The 23,942-nt window shown below is 41.9% G+C and overlaps 1 protein-coding gene and 1 pseudogene across 1 annotated transcript; one reads left to right on the forward strand and one right to left on the reverse strand.

Moving 5' to 3' along the window:
• Nucleotides 1–5,192: 5,192 nt before the first annotated feature.
• Nucleotides 5,193–7,534, reverse strand: LOC100587541 (annotated as a pseudogene).
• A 495-nt stretch (nucleotides 7,535–8,029) lies between these two features.
• IL17F (interleukin 17F) lies at nucleotides 8,030–15,857 on the forward strand. Its single transcript, XM_003254161.1, has 3 exons — nucleotides 8,030–8,127; nucleotides 13,584–13,804; nucleotides 15,370–15,857. The coding sequence occupies exons 1-3, from the start codon at nucleotides 8,095–8,097 to the stop codon at nucleotides 15,605–15,607; spliced, it is 492 nt and encodes a 163-aa protein (XP_003254209.1). The 5' UTR covers nucleotides 8,030–8,094; the 3' UTR covers nucleotides 15,608–15,857.
• The last annotated feature ends 8,085 nt before the right edge of the window (nucleotides 15,858–23,942 follow it).

Below are 23,942 nucleotides of genomic sequence, written 5' to 3' on the forward strand. Positions count from 1 at the left end.
GCTGGGATTATAGGCATGAGCCACTGTGCCTGACCATATTATTTTTTATGTGTAGCAATTTCCCTGTCTTTACCCTGGAATAGGCTCTGTCTTTGCACTTCCAAAAAGGTAAGTTCTCTTCAAGACAGAAGTGCCATCTGGTCTGATATAAAATTCACAGCTCTCTTGGAAGGAGAAAACTGTTATGGCAATTTTTTTTTTTTTTTGGTAGCACTTTTTTCTTCCTGTTACCCAGCACAGAGACTGGTACAGAGTGAGTGTTTAATAAATGATGTTTCTGCTAACAAGTAGATAAAACTTGAATGCAAAAGCCTTCACAGGTCCACAGAATAGATTCAGAATTGAGAGGTCCCTCATGCGATCTGGAACTTTGTCCAGCCACTTAAACTGTATTCCGTCCGGGATCCTCACACAGCACTCTGGGGAAACTCCTTTCTGAAGTCTTTTTTTCTCCTTACTTTTCTCTTCTTTTGCCTCTGATCCCCTTCTCTCACTGCTGTCTCTCCTGGCTTTTCTTTCATCAGAAGATCAGAAATTGCATGCTTTGAGAAAGAGAGAGAATGAATGAGAGACAACTACAGAGACAGAAGGGAAAGGAAGACTTCTGTGTTTTTTATGTTTTGTTTACCTATACCCCAAGTAATTTCTACTTTCACAAATATTGGCATGTGAAGACCCTAGCACAGCGTTTTCATCTGACAAATGATCATTTCTTTTCTTTTGTTTGAGATAGGATCTCGATCTGTTGTCCAGGCTGGCGTGCAGTGGCATGATCACTGCTCACTGGAGCCTTGACCTCCTAGCTAAAGTGATCCCCTCATCTCAACCTCCTGAGTAGCTGGGACTACAGGTGTGCACCACCATGCCTGCCTAATTTTTGTATTTTTTTTTGTAGAGACGAAGTCTCACCATGTTGCCCAGGCTGGTCTCCAACTCCTGAGGTCAAGCTATCTACCCGCCTCGGCCTTCCAAAGTGCTGGGTTTACAGGCGTGAGCCACCGCACTCATACCTAATCGTTACATTTAAAAAGAAGAGTTAGTTTCTATGAATTGTGATTTTGTGGAGATTCTAGAAAGTGCATAATGGTTTTGAATATTTGACTCAAACAAATAGGAAACATTGAATTAGTAGGTCCAAAAAAATCTGAAACTGGAAATCTTTTGCATTAAAAGGAAAAAAAAACCCAAGAATGATGTAGAGTTTGTAGGGTCTGTAGTTTTCTGCTTTTTGGGAGAGGCTCACTTCCTTTTTACTCTGTGGTCCCTGGCTCCACTTCTTGGAAGGTTTAAAAAATTTATTTTTTCTCCCTGTAATCTCTTTGGTCACATCTGACATGGTGTTGGTGAATATACCTTTCTTAGAGCTTTAGTTCTTGTTCCTTGATGGTTGGGGGACTGAGGATTGGTTCCTGATTAATTTCTAGAGCTCTCTCAAAAACTTAGTGAACTTCTAATCTGAGTCAATTCTTTTTGAGGCATAATTCCTAGAACATTTCTATTTCTTTGTTTCTTCATTCCTATAACTCTGTCTTGATTTGATGGCAGATTACTAGAACTATACTTTTACACTTTTAATTGAGTCCTTTTATCCAATTAAACATTTTTTTCCAGATGCTTCATTCTAATTCTTGCCCTTCGGTAATTTACTTGGTTGAAAGGTTTTGTTGTGCATTTCTCTTTCAAAGGCTTTTTCAATCTTCTATTGCAACCTTACAGGGCTCTGAATTTCTTCATTTCTTTCCTTTTTTTTTTTTTTTTTTGAGACAGAGTCTTGCTCTGTTGCCCAGGCTGGAATGCAGTGCCATAATCTTGGCTCACCTTTGCCTCCAGGCTCAAGTGATTCTCCTGCTTCAGCCTCCACAGTAGCTGGGATTACAGGCGCCCACTGCCACGCCTGGGTAATTAGGGTTCTGAATTTCCGAACTGTCTTCATTTCCTTTCATTTTTGTTTATCAACCTGCCAACTCTTTCCTGAGCTCATCTCTTTCATGTGTTACTTTGCCACATGCAGACAACAGTATCCAAACACATGCAACTAACATTCTGTTTTCTAATCTCTTTCTCTAGAGCTTCAAGTTTATTAGGTACAAGATCTGCCTCTCAAGTTATTGCAGGCAATGGTTTAACTAAATGTTTTGCCATTGTAGAGCATGGATTATCATCTATCCAGCCTACAATTTTATTGCCATTATGGCCTGCTACCTGACCACTGTTTCATGCTTTTTGTTATGATAGCACTTTACTTCAAGGCATAAATTTCTGTAACTGCAGATATACTGTCATGTTGCAGTAGTATATCTTGATTAGATGTACTTTTTTTCTTTTTTCTTTTTGAGAGAGGGTCTCACTCTGTAACCCAGGCTGGAGTGCAGTGGCACAATCTCTGCTCACTGCAGCCTCAACCTCCCGAGTAGCTGGGCTCAAGTGATCCTCTGGCCCCAGCCTCCCAATTAGCTGGGACTATAGGTGTGCACCACTACACCCAGCTAAGTTTTGTATTTTTTGTAGAGGGTTTTGCCATGTTGCCCAGGCTGGTCTCAAACTCCTGGCCTCAAGTGATCTGCCCTCCTTGGCCTCCCAAAGTGTTGGGATTACAGGTGTGAGTCACCACACTTGGCTAGATACCCCTTTTTAAAATGAGAATAAAACCTTTTAAAAGTTGGATTTGTTAAACTAAATGTGTACATTTATTTTATCATTATTCCCAGCAATCTCATGTTATTATCTTACTGGTTTATATGTGCATGTTCACTTTTTTCCATGACTATTTTAAGCTCATTAAGGTAGAGACTAATAATATAGTCTATTGCCTGTGCTAGTAGCCCCGACAAAATGTATCATGGCTTCAAGCACATATGAGGGCGTGAAAACATCTTGCTGATTTGGATGTTTGACGAACTATAATATTGTACCACATTTGAGGCTGTGTATAACTCATTGCTAAGACAACAGAGTCTTTTGGTATCTCTTTGTGGGCTCTTGGAGTTGACTGTAGTCATCTCACTGTCAGTGTGTTGAATAATGGCTCCAATGCATTATTGAAACTCTTAAAGCTGGTGACAGGTTAGATCATGAGTGGTATAGAGCCAGTCAGTGAAGGGTTCCACCACAGTCAGCCATCTGCCCATCGTATGTTCGTTATTGTGTCCCTGGTATTAGCACATGATTTACATTATGGGAAGTGCTCAATGAATGTTAGATAAGAGTCTGGATCTGTTGATTTAGTTTGAACTCAGTGGTAGCCAGTTACCAGTGTGGCATCCTGATAAGACAGTTGTTTTTACCCCAAGGGGGAAAACTGTGACCAAAGATCAGTGTTGCCTCCTGCTTACATGAAGAACCATTTTGTTCTCCCCTGCAATCTAGCAAATCCTCTTGTTTTGGACGAGGTACTCTTGGTTCCAACTGATTTATTCATTCTTTCTTTCAAGAGAGCTCCTATATTCTTCTATGCATTGAGGTACAGCTCTGAATGGAAAAGAGATCACTGAAGAAACTGAGTGACTCAATCCACTCAATTTAGTACACATTTAAAGGTCTATTGCACATGTTGCTTTGGGAGCATGAGTGATACAAGCAAAGATGAAAACATGGCTCTTGATTTCATGGAGCTAGCTTCACTGTGCACATGGAAGGTCACTCCCAGGGAGGCCTTGAAAATTCTCCATAAGATGGGCTTAGGGGGTTCAGTCTGGCTCGAAGGGGTTGGCCAGGGGACTTGAGTCTGTCTTTGCATAGAATACACTGTTTAATCTAGATTGTATATTTGAGGATGTATATTTGGAGAAGGAGGCTGGTAGAGATTATTGGGAAGCAGGGTAAAGTTACCCAGATATATGAAGACCCCAGGGAACTATCCTAAAACATGTACGTGAGGGCAAGATACACAAATATTGGCACAAGAGGTTGAGGAAAGGAACAATGCCTGAAAGGGTGATTTGAGGAGATCTTTTTGTAGAAGTTACACTTCTGGTTGTTCCAGAGAGAGGTGCAGAGGACTGCACAGGCATGGAGGGGAGCAGGGTGGATGGAAGGCCTGTAATCACAGAATTTTGATCAGTTTTGGAGGGCCTTCCAGTGAACCTAAGAACAACTTTCTCTTCATTTTCTTCATGTGAAGAAAATGACAAAGAGTTGTTTGAACATGTTACGCTAGAGGAAAATAACTTTGCCCTGCTAGAATGTGTCCTGCCTTGTGAAAAGATGATGTATAATTTTACCCAATCTTAATGGATGTAAAAAAAGATAAGTTACTGTTTTGTGGGGAATGTCTGTGTATCTCTAGGGCACAATGCCTGACATATAGAATGTGTTTAACAAATGTTTGACAACCTGAACTGAACTGATACAAATTAACTTTTTGCAGATCATTTAAATTTCATGTCAGAGCATTTAAAGGCTTCTTTTTTTTCTTCAAAAATTAGAAACAACATTTATTGTTTCTTGTTAAAATATGGCACTCTCATGAGAAAAGAGTATGCAGAAAGCCTTCCTTCACCCTGGGTTTTCTCACTTATCCCAGCAGGCTGGGCCTGTCCTCACTGTGTAGAAAGGAAAGTTTTTCACCTATTCTTGGGAAATGAGGCTACTCTACTCTAGTTTTACTTTTGGTTACCTGTGTAAAAAAAAAAAAAAGGCAAAATCCAACAGCTAATAGGTTATCTCTTCCTGGGCATATATGCCCAGTCCACTTGGACACAGATGTGGGGCTCAAGTCCAAATCCCCATGTGCAGCCCAGGATTAGGTGGTACCCTGGAAATCAAGTGAGTGTTCCTGGCTAGGGATTGAAGACGATCTCAGCCCCTGGTCAGCTGGTTGAAAACATCCAAAGTGCCTCCAGTGAGAAGCTGAGATTACCTCTTTAATGAGAAACACTTTGGGTGTGGTAGGGCCAACCGTCAACTGGTAGGCAGTATTCTTGCCACAGGTAGTATCTGGTCTAGAAGCTACTAGATCTCCAAATCCTCTTAAGGTCCCTTACATTGACAAGAATGAATTCAAGTTGTGAAATGACACACCAAGTTATACAAGGTAGAGGATGTCATTAAGGCAATAGTCTCACCAAGTCCATGCGCAGAGCTCTGATCCCACCGTCTCCTCCCCTCACTCTCCAAGTCTGCTTAGTTCTGCCCACTACTCTTCCTTCTCAGCGACAGTTCCAGCATCCAGAAGTCTTGAGCAGCCTTCTGCCTCACAAGTTGGGGGTGACCCAATTAAGAAACTTCATGGCAACTTCAAAGCCAAGGAAACAGGCCGCATTGGCTCGGAAGGCTCGGGTCATCACTGCATCAGACCCTTTAGACAAGGATGTGATTCCTTCATCCCAGATCAGCTCCCTCAGCACATCTCCAAAACCGTTAGGATGTTTCCCAGGAGGTGCAGTCTGGAAGGGAGACTTGAGCACATCTTGGGGGACTGCCATAGCCCAGTTGAAGATCCCTGCAATGCACCCAGCCACCAGGATTCAAGGCACACTGAGCTCACGGGCCTGCTTTCCTTCTGGAGCCATTCATATGTCATGAAATAAGTTCCGCTAGCTGGAACATCTCACATAAGGGTAAGCACGGTCCCTTTGTAGATGCCTCGGAATCTGAAACTCCTGGTACAACTTCTTTGCACAGTCCAAGGTTCCAGTGTACTTGGTTTCCCCTGAAGAAGGCTGAAAGTGTAACAAGCACTTGATGGGTTCTCCAGGGGTCACAATGCCTGTGGTGAATGTACCAGATAACATCCCAGCTGCAAACAGCTGGGGATAGCCGAGCACATCCTCTGGGTGTTTCTGTCATAGTTGCTTCCTCAAACCAAACCCAGAGAAGCACACAGCAAACATGGGGGTGACACCGATGATAAGGGCAGCCATTCCCTGATACAGCCCTGTGATGCCCCTTCTAAGAGTCTTTGGGAGAGAGTCAAAGGTCCCACAGTATATGGGAGGCTGTCTAGGCAAACTCCGTGGCTGTGTCTGCAGTCGGACCTTGACAGTGTCCAGAGGGTGCCCCATGAACACCAGGCACGTGCCACTAAAGCTGCTGGCCAGCAGGTTCTTGAGCGGGCTGATGGGCTTTGGCTGGTAGGCTATAGTCAGTCTGCCTGTCCCTCAGTCTGTCAGTTACTGGGCCATCCTGGCTCTGCTGCCCTAGGTGCAGCGCCAGGGCTGCCAATCTTGCATTTAAAGGCTTCTACTTGCTAATTAATTTTGGTTAAAAAAAAATCATTCTTAGAGATAGCCAAAGTAATGGGCATTTAAGTGTTGTATAAATGTGATTTTACGTATATGTATATTTGTCCATGGCTCCTGGTTCATAGCTCCTATAGCCTCATTGTATCCTAAGTGATAAAAATAATAAGCATATCTTTTGTTAGGGTATTTAGCTTTTTTGTCTTTTGTTCCTGAAGCAGCTTCAGACAGCTTCAGAGCAATAAAGGTGAAAAAGGCCGTCTTTTATTGTAATGTTGGGGTGCTTTAGGCCTAAGAAATAGGCCTCAGAAAAAAGAATCTCCCTCTCTGAACTTCTCCTGCCCACCTTTTCTCCCCAAGACCATAGAAACGGAAAATATCCTGTCATTTAACATCACCCCCACACCTTTTGTCTTGGAGCTGGTCATAAAGAAATTCTTTGATTCACCTTGTCTAATCGTAGGCCATAAGACCCTCAATTCAGGAAAGGTCCTTCCCTCTACCCAGGAGGAAGGAAGGCTGCTCAGAGAGGCCAAGAAGAATCTGAACAGACAGGCCTGGCTGAGTTTCCTCATTCAACCTATTAATATCAGGTTATACCCTTTTTATCCAATCACATTTGTTTACAGTTTTCCATGTTGTAATCATGTCTGCCCAATGAAGACTCCATAAAAGGCCCAAGAGGATGGGATACAAAGAGCCTTTGGACCACTGCTTGGAAGTTCTAAGAAAGGTAAACAGTAACTCATCCCTGTGCTGGGAGGGTGGTGCACCCCAGCTCCGTGGGAAGGAACACTTCTGTGCTTGCGACCCTTTCAAACCTTGCCCTATGTACCTTTTCATCTGGCTGTTGACTTGTATCCTTAAAAATATCCTTTAGAATATACTGGTAAATATAAATTAATGTTCCCTAAGTTTTGTGAGCTGTTCTAACAAGCCTAATCAAACTCAAGGGGTTGTGGGAACCTGAACTTGAGGCCAGTCGGTCAGAAGTCCCAGAGGCTTGGACCTGTGATTGGTGCTTAAAGTGGGAGTGGTTTTGTGGGACTGAGCCCTCAGCCTGTGGGATCTGGCTCTACCTACCTGGAGATAGCGTCAGAATTGAATTGGATTAGAAGATGCTTAGCTGGCATTGGATGAAGAATTGATTTCTTGCTGGTCGATGGAGATGAATCCCCACATATATGGTCATGGAAATCTTTTGTGTTGCTGGTTGTGGTGTGAGAGCAGAGGAAAACAGTTTGTTTTTTCAACACAATGAATAATAATTATTTATTAAGCACCAGTAGGAGTCTAACCATGTGGTTAAAAAATAATTAGTTCTGGGAGATAACAAAACTACCAGAGTATATCATTTCTGAATTTTTTCACTGATGTCATTCATTTCTTTAGTTTTGTCTTCCCATTCATAAAATGGAGGTAAAGATAGTTTAGTACCAAGCCTCCTGTAAGGATGAGTTTTCTCCCATTTAAATCACGATTCATATTGCATGACTAGAAAGTAGAACATATGGTCCGTGACAAGGGTGTTGGCAATTTGTGGAAGAACAAAAAAGATTTGACAACAATTTCTAACTTGGTTCATCTCTGTAGTAAATTAAAAATTTTGCTCTGATTTGTGGGCAATGGGGGTGGAAGTAGGGTAGAAGGAAAGAAAAATTTGGTCCTTTTCCTGTCATCCTTTTCTTTAGGGTCCCCCTTTTGTTCCCCTTCGGGAAATGGAATAAAAAAAAACCCCTGCATTCGTCAGTAACTCCGGGTCAACCACAACTTAAAGACAGTAAGCAGGTCAATCAAAACAGGGGCAATGATTGCTATAAAACTAACAGGTACTCTCATTGATAGAACACAGGCATACACAGGAAGATACATTCACAGAAAGAGCTTCCTGCACAAAGCAAGCCACCAGCGCAACATGACAGCGAAGACCCTGCATGGCCCAGCCATGGTGAGTAGCAGCAATCATTCTGGTTTAAGGACAGTCATGCCTAGGATTTCAGAAAACAGGATCCTAAGGAATTAGGTTTGATTGGGGTCTTTTTGGAATTACTTCTTTAAAAAACAGAGATGACTTTAATTTTCACTCCTGTCTGGTGGAGAAAAAGAAAAAAATAACTAGAAAAGTTATAATGGCATAAAAGTGCAGCTCCTGGCCAGGCGTGGTGGCTCATGCCTGTAATCCCAGCACTTTAGGAGGCCAAGGCAGGCGGATCACATGAGTTCAGGAGTTCGAGACCAGCCTGACCAACATCGCGAAACCCGGTCTCTACTAAAAATACAAAAATTAGGTCGAGCCTGGTGGCTCACGCCTGTAATCCCAGCACTTTGGAAGGCTGAGGTGGGTGGATCACTTGAGGTCAGGGGTTTGAGACCAGCCTGACTAACTTGAAACCCTGTCTCTACTAAAAATACAAAAATTAGCTGGGCATGGGGCAGTTGCCTGTAATCCCAGCTACTCCGGAGGCTGAGGCAGGAGAATGGCTTGAACCTGGGAGGCGGAGGTTGCAGTGAGCCAAGATCATGCCACTGCACTCCAGCCTGGGTGACATAGCGAGACTCTGTCTCAAAGAAAAAAAAAATGCAGCTCCTCACCCAATGGCTTTTGCCCAGGTGGTGTTAGTGTGTGCAGTCCTTAGCATCACAGACAACTAGCATGTTCTCTCCTGTGGCCATCCGTTATAGAGTCAGGTTGGCCTGAAATTCTTATGGTGGGAGCTTGGCCAGCCCTTTAGGGATTATGTACATATACATTTTAACCAAGGAAACTGGGGCCTCAAGAGGTTTAATGATTCCCCTGAGACTACAGGAGTGCCCTGGATGGAAGAAATGAAATCACCCGGTGTTGACTTTGGACAGCTCCTAGAGAAGGGAAATTTCCCATGTCTCTGATTGCTGTTTATTTATTTTACACCATCTCATTCTTCTTGGAGGAAAGAGAGATGTTAATGCAATGAAAATCTAGCCCCAGCAGGTCTGGAATCTTGCCTGGCATTAGTCAGATAAGGCCTGGGAAGAATTTACTATAGAGGTACATGAAAACAGGGGTTAGGAAATCCTGCATCATATTACTGGCTTAGATAATTTCCCTTTTTTCTCCTTTTACAAGCCATACAACTTAAAAGAGCTTGAATATCATAAAAGGTTCATGGCATATAGCAACGGTATGTTTTATTTTATATTTATGTGTTATTTTAAAGATTACATGTAGCTCAGAAAAGTGCCATATTTAGGGGCATAGGCTTTGATGTCAGGCAGACCTGGCTCCACTGCTTGCTAAATGTAGGATTTTTGGGTAAGTTATTTATCTTCTCTGTGCCTCCGTTTCCTCAACTTTACGGTGGGGATAACAATGGCATCTTTCTCATGGCATTTATTGGGAGGATTAATTAATGTCTTTGAGAATAAATGAGTCTATACTCTGTACTGGCAGATTTGTGTATGCTTAATTTTCAGTTAATTTGGCCATTCTAATAAACAAGGACTGATAATGATACAGAAAGCATTCAGTAAGTGTTAACTGTTCATATTAATATTGTTATTATTATCCTGGAAATTCTGATCAATCCACTGAAGTAGATGGGAATACTTTCCACTTTATACAGATGAACAAAACCTCAAATAAGCTATTTATTTAACATTGCTGGATACTGTAAGCATAAGAACTGGTACACCAATCTAAGTTTTCTGTCTCCACATACAGTATGCTTCTCTTTGAATGGATCAGAGGCAAGATTTCTGAATTTAAAGCCATTGTATCCAAGCAATTCTGTTGGGTAGCTTTGTGCTAGATAATAGCTATTTCTGTTTCTAGTTTCCTTAAAGAAATCTGTTGGGTTGTCAGCAAGAAACCTAAGAGTGCAAGGAGCATTGGAATAGGATTAGAAGTTGAGAGGTGCAGGCAGATAGGACATCCTCAATAAGTAGTTGAGGCAAATTCTCATGGACCTAGAGGTTGGCCAGGTGCATGCTTACATGCGTTCACACATTGCTGGTGAGTATAGAGGTTGGATGTTCAGGTTGCTCAGGTGGGCTCACATTAGAGTGAGGTGCAAAGCTAGGCTGAGAAGGTTGGTGTCCTGTTACAGTTCACCTTCACCTTGTGCTTTTCCTTGCCTCTGTCCTCTATTCTACAGACTGAGAGCGATATCTATTCATCTGCTTTATAGGTGGCATATAAGAGTTCAAGTCATGCTCTGGACTTCTGTGAGAGGTGCTGTTTAAATCATTCTTAAGAACCAGCAACAGCCTGGTTCAGAGCTCCTGCTCTGTATTACATAACCGCTAAAATCTACAGTTTCAGATCAAAAGCTTTGTGGAGCAAATTGGAGTAATTTGCAGACATCATCTGATTTCCTGATAACGAGCTATGTGACCTACAACACTTATGCACAGCTAGTACAGCTGTGACATTACTTAAAATACTTGGCTCTTCTAATGAGACAAAACTAAGATTAATGTTGGTAATAATAAAAATGACCTTCAATGACAATAGCACTGACTACTGACACCTAGGCTTGAGTCCCCAGACTGGTACTCATAGGCTGGTGAACCCAATCAAGTTATTTATTCCCTCTGGGACAGAACTCTTTCACCTGTCTAATTGGGATAATTAATACTAGCTCTGATTACCTCACCAGGTAGTTGTGAAAATCCAGTGTTTAAAGAGATGTAAAAGAATTTTCTAATATACTCTAAGAATATATAAGCAAATGTAATAATGACTTGTTAGAAGCATGGTAATTATTGCTAAATCATATAACTCCAATGTATGTATTTAAAAGTTTTCATAATGAAAATTAACAGTGATTCAGTGAGTATGACACAGAAGAGGAAAGAGAAAACACAAAGGAGGAATTTACTTAAGAACCCTAAAGATGTGATTGGTAGGCTTGGGAAGTTATCTAAGACCCTCTAATATAAGTTGGCATCTTTAAAAAAAAAAAGTCATAGCAGGCCAGGTGCGGTAGCTCAGGCCTGTAATCCCAGCATTTTGGGAGGCCGAGGTGGGCAGATCACTTAAGGTCAGGAGTTCAAGACCAGGCTGACCACATGATGAAACCCTGTCTCTACTAAAAATACAAAAAATTAGCAGGTGTGATGGCGCACGTATGTAATCCCAGCTACTCGGAAAGCTGAGGCAGGAGAATCACTTGAACCTGGGAGGCGGACATTGCAGTAAGCCGAGATTGTGCCACTGTACTCCAGCCTGGGCGACAGAGTGAGACTCCATCAAAACAAACAAACAAGCAAACAAACAAACAAACAAACAAACGCCATAGCAGTTTGTCAAGACAGAAGGTATATGAGTGTAAATTCCACATCTATCTGGTCCACTGTGTAGCACAACATAGAGTTAGCAAGAGTCGCCAGTACTGGATACTTAATAATATGCTGCCAGTGTTCTTCATGATTTATATGGATCATCTCATTTAATCTTCACATATTTATTTATTTTTTTTGAGGAAACAGAATCATAGCTTCTAAGAGTCCTGGAATTGAGTTACAGACCCTGAACTTCTGACTCTGAAGCCCATGCCCTGAGCTACCACACTATAAAGTCAAGAACTAGTTGTTGAATGAATGAATGATTGTGGGGGATGAAAGCTGATTGCTGATTATCTAAAGGCAAATCAGCCTCATTCTGACTTTTCTGGGTCAACCTTGCTTTCAGCTTCTTTTTAGTATCAGCTTCCTCAGTATGGCAAATACTCAGTATGGCAAATGGACACTATGACCTTTTTGTTTACTCTTACTGTTTTTTGTCTCTAGTATCTGCAAAATATGAAAAGGAGGGCCTATGAAACCAACATGTCTAATCACCTTCCCTACCTTAACTCATGGAAGGTGTGAGCCTGAACAATGCTAAGCCTAGAGAATAAAAACAACTTATCTTCAGCTCTTTTTTTTTTTTCCAAGAAGGAGTCTCACACTGTCGCCCAGGCTGGAGTGCAGTGGTGTGATTTCGGCTCACTGCAACCTCCACCTCCTGGATTCAAAGGATTCTCCTGCCTCAGCCTCCCAAGTAGCTGGGATTACAAGCATGCACCACCATGCCTGGCTAATTTTTATATTTTTAGTAGAGACGAGGTTTCACCATGTTGGCCAGGCTGGTCCTGAACTCCCGACTTCAGGTGATCCACCCGCCTCGGCCTCCCAAAATGCTGGGATTACAGGCGTGAGCCACCACACCCGGCCTTCAGCTCCTCTTCTGTATTATGTTGAGAGTTGGTGATGGGCCTTGCTCATCCCCAGTAAGGGTCAGTGGCAATGGTGGGTGAGCAAAGCATGGTTGTGACAAGGGGAATCTGGCAAGATTTTTAGCTTTTCTTTTCATTAGGTCTTAGTGCATTTTCATTCTTTGTGCATTCGTATAACACCAGATAAACTGGCATTTCAACGTAAGTATAAAAAAAATGCTCCAGAGCTAAAGAGAAATAGTTTCCATATTCTCTGTTGTTGTGCGTCATTAGTGCCCCGGTTTCTTTCAATTAGCATGGATAATTGGAAGTTTGCTATCGTTGGTTTTGCATAATGTTTTTCTTAATGCAGTGAGCTTAACTAAATAGTTCAATTTAGCTGTATCATTTTGTTCATTCATTCACTCACTCACTCTTTCATTCATTCCAAAAGTGTTTATGGAACATGTGTAATATGCAGGAACTTATAATCTAATGGGTGTAGATCTGACAGGAACACAAATACTACATTTCCAGACAATTAAAAAATGCTGCTTGAGTGCTAGATGATCAAAGCTTTATAATTTAAGGATAATAAACATACTTCTGATTGAACCATTTTAGGGACTGTTCTTAGAGATCACATCTGAGCTGGGCCTTAATGGAAGGGTAGGATTTTGACAGACAGGGTTTTCTAGGCAGTGTATTCTAGGTAGAGGGGTGGCTCCGAAGAAAGATTTTGTGGGAGATTCATGGGATATCAAGTTGGAAATAAAAACAAGAGCTATCGTGTATTAAGCCTCTATTTTTGTTACACAGATTGATAGGTGTTTGATATAGAACATTCTATTTAATCTCATTAGTAGTCTTATAAAGTTAGCATTATTATCCAGTTGGAAGGGAGAGAAACTAGAGGCTCAGCAAGGAAGCCAGGACAGGATTTTAACTCAATCTCAGACCCTAGCATCTTTCTGTCTCACTGTTTGGGAGCTTTTACACTATGGAGGGCTTCAGTTACTAGCTAGGCTAATGAGTTTAGTTCTCAGTTTGGCACCTTGATACCTTTAGGTGTGAGTTGAGTGTTCCCATTTCCAGGTGAGGAACTGAGGTGCAGAGAGAAGCCCTGATCCCATAAAAGGACAGGAATGCTGAGTTCCGCCAGACCATGCATCTCTTGCTAGTAGGTGAGGCGAGTCTCTAACTGATTGCAGCATCTTCTATTTTCCAGGTCAAGTACTTGCTGCTGTCGATATTGGGGCTTGCCTTTCTGAGTGAGGCGGCAGCTTGGAAAATCCCCAAAATAGGACATACTTTTTTCCAAAAGCCTGAGAGTTGCCCGCCTGTGCCAGGAGGTAGTATGAAGCTTGACATTGGCATCATCAATGAAAACCAGCGTGTTTCCATGTCACGTAACATCGAGAGCCGCTCCACCTCCCCCTGGAATTACACGTAAGTGCAAACGAGACTGATCTTCACATTCTTTGGAAAAATATGTTAATTCATTCTAATCATAAAGTAGAAAATGTAGAATATATAGAAAAAGTAAAAGGGAAAATCCTCTTAACAATGAAAATTTCACTTTACCTGGGAGCTCATATCTTTCTTGTTTTGAACTAGGTTCACCTTTGTGTTCAAAAATATCACCTAATATTTTGGTTCCACATTCTCATAGACTTTGTGCCTTTTTCTGCTTCATGTAGTTCTAGGATAGAATTCACAAATTTTCCTGTGTTGGAAGAGAGGGTTCTTTAAAGCAGATTGCATAATTATCTCTTCATGAGGATAAATGGGAAACAGAAAAGTCGGTTTAAGAGATTCACTCAGGTTAGACATTATCCTTTAAGGAGTGGGAATGAGTGGAGGAGAAAGGCCAGTCTGGGAAATGGGATGTTAAGTGGAGACCTTCAGGGTACAGTCTTGTAATCTGGCATTAAGATACAAGTTCTTGGAACACCAAGCACTCCCTCATACTCTCCAAATGTAAGTATAAAAATAGATTCCAGGGACAACTGAAGTGCTTCTGGGGTTGTCACATAGCTTCTCATGTGAGTGTGTTATGAGAAAACCTTGGGACTGTAGTGCCCCCTGCCTCAAACTGGGAAGATTTGGAGAGACCAAAGAATGACTTGGACAAGTCCAGCTTAGCGAGTGGATGAGTTTATTAAGACTTACATATGGGGCGCCCTAGGGCCACAGCAGGACAGATCTAGAGATCCGCTCCGCCTCCCATCTCTAAGCTGCTCTTAAGCGAATTTTCTGGCCCTTTGCCTACTGTGTGTGTCCAGCGGGACTGTTTTCCTTGGTAGGTTCTCAGATACTCTCTGAGATGTTTGGGTTCTCAGTGGCCTGCTCCTCGGCTGTGCATGGTGGCCTTGGCTCACTGCCCATCCTTCAGGGTTCAGACAGTGGACACACACCCTCAAGTAAGCTGGTGGGAGTCGTGTCACACTACAAGTGGAGTATGTACAATGGCAAGCTGGCAGGATAAATGTTGTGGTCTTTATGCCTCCAGGCAGAGGGGCCTATTAAAGGAGAAATGGAGAGAAGGTCTGAGATTCACAGACCTCTGGGACTGTGGCTTTCCTTTCCAAGCAGCAGGCTCTGTAGACCGACTAGTGATGGAAGACTGACTAGTGACGTTCAATCTCCAGGCAGAGAATAAAGAATAATTATAATAATAATAATAATGCCAATGAAAGATCTAATGTTAATTGAATGCTAACATTTGTACAGTGGGGTATTTTATATGTACTCGTATCACTGAGCATTCTCAACAGTTGCATGAGAAAATGGTATATGAAAATCCGCATCTTATAGTTGAGGAGACTGAGGCTTAGAAAGGTAAGCCACTGCCAGAGGCTGGTGTATGCTTCCAGGCTGTGTGGCTCCAGAGCCTGTGCCACTGCCCTGCAGAACTGCCTCTCTGCAGGTGAACACCCAGTGCTGTGGGGTTCTCATTTGCTGTCTTCCTCCCCCATGCCTCACCATTGTGCTTTGGCTTGCCCCTCCTGCAGTGTCACTTGGGACCCCAACCGGTACCCCTCGGAAGTTGTACAGGCCCAGTGTAGGAACTTGGGCTGCATCAATGCTCAAGGAAAGGAAGATATCTCCATGAATTCTGTTCCCATCCAGCAAGAGACCCTGGTCCTCCGGAGGAAGCACCAAGGCTGCTCTGTTTCTTTCCAGTTGGAGAAGGTGCTGGTGACTGTGGGCTGCACCTGCGTCACCCCTGTCATCCACCATGTGCAGTGAGAGGTGCACATCCACTCAGCTGAAGAAGCTATAGAAATGCCACTCCTTACCCAGTGCTCTGCAAGAAGTCCTGTCTGACCCCCAGTTCCCTCCACTTCACAGGACTCTTAATAAGACCTGCATGGATGGAAACAGAAAATATTCACAATGTATGTGTGTATGTACTACACTTTATATTTGATATCTAAAATGTTAGGAGAAAAATTAATATATTCAGTGCTAATATAATAAAGTATTAATAATTTAAAAATACTTCAGGTGTTTGTTTGCAATCCCAGCTTGTACTCACAGACTGTGTAGCCCTGCACATTTTGGAATTCTATATGCCTATCGTTTGTTTTTCATATTTCCTCATCAGAGCACCAGTGTTAGAGTTGTTTTGTTATTAATGGTGCTTGGAGGTTGGTTACATAGAGAGTTAAGGAAAATGGTGCAAACAGAACTCAGGTTCCCTAGTGACACTTTACTGCTTCATTATCCCGACTACATTATTTTACAAAGCAAGTACTTCTTGGCCACGGTGCTAGCCAGTGGAGACACAAAGAAAAGTAAGAAATGCATATGGAAGGGCCATGTGTTGATAGAGGCCATCCAAAGAGCCCCTGGTCATAAGGGCCATGGTGGCCACTTTGTTTCCTCCTCTGACTTCTGGGCCCTTTAGGGGTCACTGTTTGTCTTTTGTCCATCTCTTTCACATTTTAGGGGCACACAAGCTTCCAGATTCTGATCTCCATGCCACTCTGAGGAAACTCAGAGGTCTTCTGGTGCTTCTGTTGCACACCACATTTTCTCCTTTACTTCCACCATGCCACTAACTCAGAGCACATCTGCAATGCCGCTGCCTCCCAGGTACCAGAGAGAAAGTGGGCTGTAAGTTCTCACTCTCACCTAGGACTTGGCTTGAGGATGGGCAGTCAGCAGGAGCCCGGTTCCCATTTTGAACTGTTTAGTCTGTTGGTGGGTGTGGAATGGGAGTGGTTGGGGAGGCTAGCTCTTTCTCTATCTCTTTGCTCCAGAATCTTGTGCTTAGGATATAAATATTGACTTGTGTACTTAAAATGTTCAGGTTCTTAACATGTAAAATACCTTCCTCTCATAGCTATCAGCTTCACAATTTTGCTCTGAATTTCACAAGTTCATTGTGATGCTCACATCTGTGTGAAGAAAGTTTTCGGTTCATCTGAGCAGTAATAGCTGTACCCTAAGGGTAGTGCATGTAAAAAACCCTCTGTCTGAGTAGTGGGGGAAGTATAAAGGAAATTTCAGGGAGAAAAGAATTGCACCACTGAGTGTATCAAGATATTATCTCAGCCCAGTGTGGTGGCTCATGTCTGTAATCCCAACACTTTGGGAGGCCAAGGAGGGAGATTTGCTTGAGACCAGGAGTTCAAGACCACTCTAATCAACACAGAGAGACCCCATCTCTCTCTCTCTCTCTCTCTACACACACACACACACGCACGCACGCACACACGCACACACACACAATTAGCCAGACATGGTGGCGCACACCTGTAGTCCTAGTTACTTGGGAGACTGAGATGGGAGGATCGCTTGAGCTAGAAGTTGGAGGCTGCAGTGAGCTATGATCTCATCATTGCACCCCAGCCTCGGTGACAGTAAGACTTTGCCTCAAAAAAAAAAAAAAAGACATTATTTCATATTTCATTACACATCTACACATGTACTTTCAAGGCAGTGTGCCAAATACTGTAATCAAGGTATGAAATGTTAGGAAAACATAGGAAATTCCTGGAAAGTTTCAGAAACAAGATGACTTTTGCACTGAGATAAATATGAATTGGTTTGGAGGAAGATGTGGGAAAGGCATTCCAAGCAAATGTAGCAGCATGAGCAAAGGCAAGAGATACAAAAAAACCTGGTATACTGGGGGACTGGAAGTAGTTCTATGTGCTCGGGATAGTGTGGACATGGGGACACGGTGGGGAACACATAGCAAATATTTCTTTAATGAATAAATGAATGAATTCACTTGGTAGTAGACAAAGAACAGTGGGCAAATGGGCCAGTCATGGATGGTTTTGTAAGCTCCATTACAGGAACGACAGGAGTATAGCTATATTTCACAAGATAACTTTGGTGATAGAGCGCAAAAGAGATCAGAAATCTGAAGGCCAGTGAGAAGATCAGAGAGAAAGCAATTTCATTCCGACAGAACACTCACATTTTTAGAGCTGGATGAGCCCCTATAGATCACCTGGTCAACCTTTCTCATTTGCAAACGTGGCCCACAGGAATTAGGCGACTTGCTCAAAGTCACTTGGTAGTTAGTAGCAGAAACAGGTTCATTGACTCCAAGTTCATGACTTTGATAAGGGTTTTGCAGCAATGCTGTAGTGTGTGCAATAAAGACCCATTTCAGTCATTTCTCTATGTGGCCTCAGGCTGGCCCCGGGAGAGAGTGCAGAAATAACCCCGCACCGCACATCTCCAAATACATCGTATGTGGTGCTCTGGAGCCTGGGGCCCTGAGTCACAAAGCTTCCCTTTGTGGCTTCTGCACTGAGGGATGGCTGTCCTTCAGGAAACTGCATGTCTTCTCCGGCTCACAAGGTGGCGAACTGTGTCCAGTTGTCCCCAGGTTCCTCAGTATACGTTGAAAGGAAAGAAATGACTGCTTTATGGGTAATTTATTTGGTGACTGGAAGCCACTGCTGAGGCAGAGTGAGTAGACTGTGTTCTTCTGCTCTGCGCTCAGCTTTCTGGGAGCGCCTTTGTTTTTCCTGTAGGAGAAGTGGCTGAAGTTGAGCAGTTTAGGTGTTCAAGTACACCATTGCTTCATAATGTGTGGAGAGAGAAACCTTTCTTTCCACATGGAAACTTGAAAGCATATAGTCTTTTCTTTCAACATCCAGTTCTTTTTGATGAATGCTTGGCTAAGGGGAAAAAAAACAACATATTCTTTCTCTGTCTCTGTTTCTCTCTTCCTTTCCCGTTCCCTACCTCCCCAAATTTGGATAAAAGTCGCCTATATATATAAAGCTCTGTGTGAGAAATTTTATTTGTAAGTTACAGTGAGAAAAAGAGAATGTTGGTTTTTCTTCCCCCACTCCCTTCCATAAAAGGAGAGGTAGAAAATATGTATTTAATATGTAGACAGCTTTTGGCTTTGAATCCTGGTTCTACCATTTTCTGCTTGTATGAATTTAGTCAATTTTGTCCTTCTGAGATTCAGCTTCTTCGTACGTTAAATGAAATATAATATCTATTTTAAAGAGCTCATGTCAAGCAATCGAAATTAAAAAAAAGGTAAATTACTTAATACAGTAACCAGGTCATAGTAGGCTTGGTAACTGGTAGTCATTATTTCAAGAGGCACAGGAGGACTTAGGGTTCCCATTTTGCTTGGCCCAAAGAAACTCAGAACCCACTTTTATGTCTAAATACCACAGTTTGCTGGCAGATTAGACATTCATAAAAGAAAAAACAACACAGTTATATTGTTCCTCATGGTTTTCAAATTTGCTTTCTTTAATTTCTATACATATATTAATATAGTATAGTATATATAGTGCAGGTATATATTAGTATATAGATCCTGTGTATAAATCAATTTTGCATCTGTGAAAAGTTAAGAAAGCTATAGATTTAGGGGCCGGGCGTGGTGGCTCACGCTTGTAATCCCAGCACTTTGGGAGGCCGAGGCGGGCAGATCATGAGGTCAGGAGATCGAGACCACGGTGAAACCCCGTCTCCACTAAAAATACAAAAAATTAGCCGGGCGTGGTGGCGGGCGCCTGTAGTCCCAGCTACTCGGAGAGGCTGAGGCAGGAGAATGGCGTGAACCCAGGAGGCGGAGCTTGCAGTGAGCCGAGATTGCGCCACTGCACTCCAGCCTGGGCGACAGAGTGAGACTCTGTCTCAAAAAAAAAAAAAAAAAAAAAAGCTATAGATTCAATTCGTTAAAAAATTCCCCCTGGACCCAAATGTCTATCGTATCCCACTCCACTGGTATAAACTGGAAGAAAAATATTTTTAGCTCAATAAGTTTTAGGAGTGATGCATGTTCAGCTAGATAACTGTGTGCTTTAAAAATTCTGACCTATTTCTGGCTCCCTGCCAGTTCAGTGGGTACTGATTTTGAGAATTTTGTTCAGTAGTGAAGAAGAACATATTTCAAAACTAAGATAAAAAATGATCACGATTTGAGCATCAAGATGTTCTTGCTGGCAAAATGTTGATTTCTTCTCTTAAATGGTACAGATGTCATGGCAACATCAGAGAGCATGGCATAATGATGTAGTGTGGACGTTGTGGACGTTGGAGCCAGATGCCAGGTTAAAATATCAGTTCTGGACCTTACTAGCTGTACTAGTTGCTAATGATTTGGGTCATGTTACCTAGCCTCTCTGTGTCTCTTTTTCCTCAAATGTAAAATAGAGATGATAATAGTGCCTACTTCATAAAGTTATTGAGAGAATAGAATAATAATCTATAAGGTTCTTGGAATAGTTACTGGCATGGTAGGTGTATTGTTGAGTGTATTATTAAGAAAGATAAAATCCATCTATTATTCTACCACAATAATAGATCACGTTAATATTTTTCTTTCTCTTCTGCTCATTTGCCTCACAGATATATATTTTATAAGGCTGTAACTGTAAGATACATGCAATTTGTATTTGGTAATTTTTAACTTCACATTATACTCTATGTATTTCCAATGTTTCCATAAAGTATTCACAATGATTTTTAGTAGCTGTGTAATTCTTTTAAGTTGATGAACCAGAATTTATTTAGTTATTCTTTTATTTTTGGACCTTTAGCTCCAAAAATAAAAGAATAACTATTAACTTTAAAAAGTTAAATAATGCTTGTAACTGTTTTAATTACTTTTAAAAATTATAAACTATATAATACAAACAGAAGAGTTTATGTCTTTGCATATGGATAGTTGCCTTGAATATCAAAATTCTGTACGTGTGTGTGTTTTCGTATCTATAGCCTACCTTGGGGCAAATTAGTTAATTTCTCTGAGTCTTCGTTTCCCCAACTATAAAGTGGGGTGATGATGTCTGTCTCATAGGATTGTAAAGTGGATTAAAAGAAATAATACATGGAAAGCATTTAGGGCAGTTCCCAGTTCCAACGAGCTGTTTTAGTCTTAGTGGTTCTGCAGAGCCTGTGAATGAATGTTTCCACCTTTAAATTCTTGTTTTCAAAGCCAAAGAAATCAATGCATTAGACAAAAATGAGTTTACGAGTTGTTCTGGGGTTGTGGCTGTGAACATATTCAGAGCCTTCTGATTCCACTGGCTTACCTCCGTGGTTTTGTTACGTGCTATCTATAGGTGACACACCGCAGCCCTTTGTATGGCCTGAGGTGAGGACCAGACTTTGTTTATAGTGGTGACAACACCAGAAGCCCTGTAACCATTTCCCACAACCACATTCTCATGGCTTTGACAGAAATCAGCTCTGGGAGGCACTGCTTGGATGGGGCGTGTAGGCTCAACGTTGGAGTGGGATCTAAGTGTGACTGTCCCCCTTGTAAGGGACACCGTGCTCATGGAAAAGTGCTTAGTATTCTGAAGATACTAATCCATCAGGCAAGAGTTCCCCAGGGTCCCAGGCATCAGCGGATCTCACATTCCTGGGCTTCTCAACCTCTAAGGGAAAAAAACACTCAGACTTCCCACAGACCACTTGTCAAAAGCCTGTTTGTCTTCTGCGGTCACCTCAAACCCCAAGTGGGATCCATTAAGAAAGCAAGGTTTGCTTCTGCCTTTTGATATTGAGTGTGCTACATATGGGATGCCAGACTTCTGGCTACTGTATTTGAAAGTACAGAAGAAATAGAATTAAATATAAAAGAAAACAGATCTTTCTGTTCGGATCTATGTTGCTGAGCTTTGTGAGATCTATTAAGAACTATGATTTTGGTTTAAGAATTGGAATGAATTGTGGTTCTTGCCATATGGAAATGAGTTTTGCTGGGTGAAGCAATGATATAATTAATCCTACTATACAGTAGATGAGTACCAAGGGATTCTCCATGATTCTCATTAGTACTAGAATGCTTTGTGATAAAAGCTAACACTTGCTCACTGGTTACAATAGAAAACACACTTCTAACTTCACATGCATGCACTTAATTAATCATCATCATAACTCTGTGAGGTAGGAAATATTAAATAGGCCCATTGTACATATGAGAAAATTGCGGCACAGATTGAGATAGTATCTTTCTTAAGGTTATAATAGTGATATGATGGTAGACTTCTGCATTTCATCACCAAGCTCCATTGCCTTTTGTGGGAGATCCGCCACAAATCACTTTCCTTTGTGAGAGGCTCTAAACCATGGCATCTTTTCTGAGGATCACTTTTTCTGTGAATGGTCAGGGAGAGCAAGCTACGATATTTGCTTAGTCATACAATTACGACATTTTAAGCTTTGTGGTAAGCTCATTAGAAAGCTAACCAATAGATCCTTGGGTTGGCCAGCTTCCACCAATATCTCGAATTATAATGGCCCTCATCTTGCTTCCCTATGGGAAGTCCAGTCCTTTGCCAAGCCCTTGTCCCCAGGGTTTTCTGGGAAGCTTTAAGCAACATCCTCATTTCCTCTAAACTTTTCCTGAAATTGTTCACCACTTTGACCAACTGTCTGGTTTTAGACATCAATTCCTGCCCCACTCAGCCACCTGCAGATAGAGGCCTGGTAACCTCTGTCAGGCTCCATGATTTCCAAGCCGAAGTCATAAAAGTCTATGCAACTTCCACGTTATTCCCTTCAAATGTTCACTGTCGGGAAGCCAACTGCCATGCAAGAAGTCCAACTACCTTTTCCCTCCAGGAAAGGCCACTTGTAGGTGCTCTGGTTGGCAGTCTCACAGGAGCTCCCAGCCAATAGCCAGTATCCATTGCCAGCCATGTGAAGAGTCCATCTTGGACATCCAGCCTAGCTGAGACTTCAGTCGATGAAACTCCAGCCAGTATCTGAATGCAACATCATGAGTAGGCCAAGCTACATCATCTGTGGATTCCAGTGCAAAACTTAAAGTGTGGGTCCTATTGTTAAAAAAATTAAGACTGTCAAGCAGAACATTAAAACAACTGTGGGGCCCTTTTAAGTGCAGGACCCTGTGCTACTACTACACAGCCTACATGCCTATGATGCTTGCCTGCTTACGTGATCTGAAGCGAATCGCCCAGCTGAACTCTTCCTGAATTTTTGTGATCAAAATAAAATGGCTTTGGTTTTATGTAATATAATTTTGGGATGATTTATTACATGGCACTAGTAATCACATGAGGTTCCAAGAACAATTATTTTAGACTGCCATAGCCCAATATTATTACATTTTCTTTTCTTTCTTTTTGTTCTAGGGACAAAGTCTTGCCCTATTGCCCAGGCTGGAATGCAGTGGCCCAATCACAGCTCACAGCAGCCTTGAGCTCCTGGGCTCTAGCGATCTTCCTGCTTCAGCCTGAGTAGATAGGATTACAGGTGTGCATCACCACAATGGGTTGATTATTTATTTTCGTAGAGACAAAGTCTCACTATTTGGCTTAGGCTGGTCTTGAACTCCTGGACTCGTACATTCTTCCTAGCTTGGCCTCCCAAAGTGTTGGGATTACAGGCATGAGCCACCACACCTGGCCTACATTTTCTAAATGTTCACTTAGCTTGATATTTGTGTCTAAGGAAGCTGGATTATATCTAACCCAATTGTATTTTTTGTTTTATCATCCAGCAGGAGTTCAAAGTTGTGCCTTTATATCTTTGCTGCAATTTTGGCTATCTCAACAACTAAAATGAAAAGCATGAAAATACACACCTCTATATAATAACCAGCAACAGTACACAACAGCCCAGTATATATCATTAGTTAGAAAGACACTTTTCTACAAAGGGCATAGTCTGAAGAAATGCACTCTGCCTACAGTATATATGACCTTTTACATCACCTTTTACAAAGAGCAATTTAGTCCCCAGGAACCATGGCTTTTCAAGTGTCTCTTTACATCTGCATAATTAAAGGGCCCACATACATGCATTTTTCAGAAAAAAATAAGGAGCTTCAAGACATATTTTATGCAAGGCAGAAAAATGCTTGCCTCCTGGAAATGCAGATTTTCAGATTCTACTGTTTGCCCCAAGATACTGAATGAAAAACAAGCCCACACTTCATAATTTATTCTGAAGTAAAATAGAGCTGAGCCTCTGGTTTCAGTTATTTATCAGCACTCTGTATTAACAAGCATTGCTGTGTTAGAATAGAATATGGTCATGAATTTCTGTTAGAATATGGTGATGAATTGATGTTCATAATGACAACCTTAGATACCGTTCTCTACATAATCAAGAG

The sequence above is a fragment of the Nomascus leucogenys genome, chromosome 22a (assembly GCF_006542625.1).
Source record: "Nomascus leucogenys isolate Asia chromosome 22a, Asia_NLE_v1, whole genome shotgun sequence".
Taxonomy (NCBI): Eukaryota; Metazoa; Chordata; class Mammalia; order Primates; family Hylobatidae; genus Nomascus; species Nomascus leucogenys.

Coding starts and splice junctions, on each gene's coding strand:
- IL17F (XM_003254161.1), top strand. CDS start 8,095: ATGACAGCGAAGACCCTGCATGGCCCAGCCATG. Junction 8,128..13,583: donor CCCTGCATGGCCCAGCCATG/GTGAGTAGCAGC, acceptor TCTATTTTCCAG/GTCAAGTACTTGCTGCTGTC. Junction 13,805..15,369: donor ACCTCCCCCTGGAATTACAC/GTAAGTGCAAAC, acceptor CCCCTCCTGCAG/TGTCACTTGGGACCCCAACC.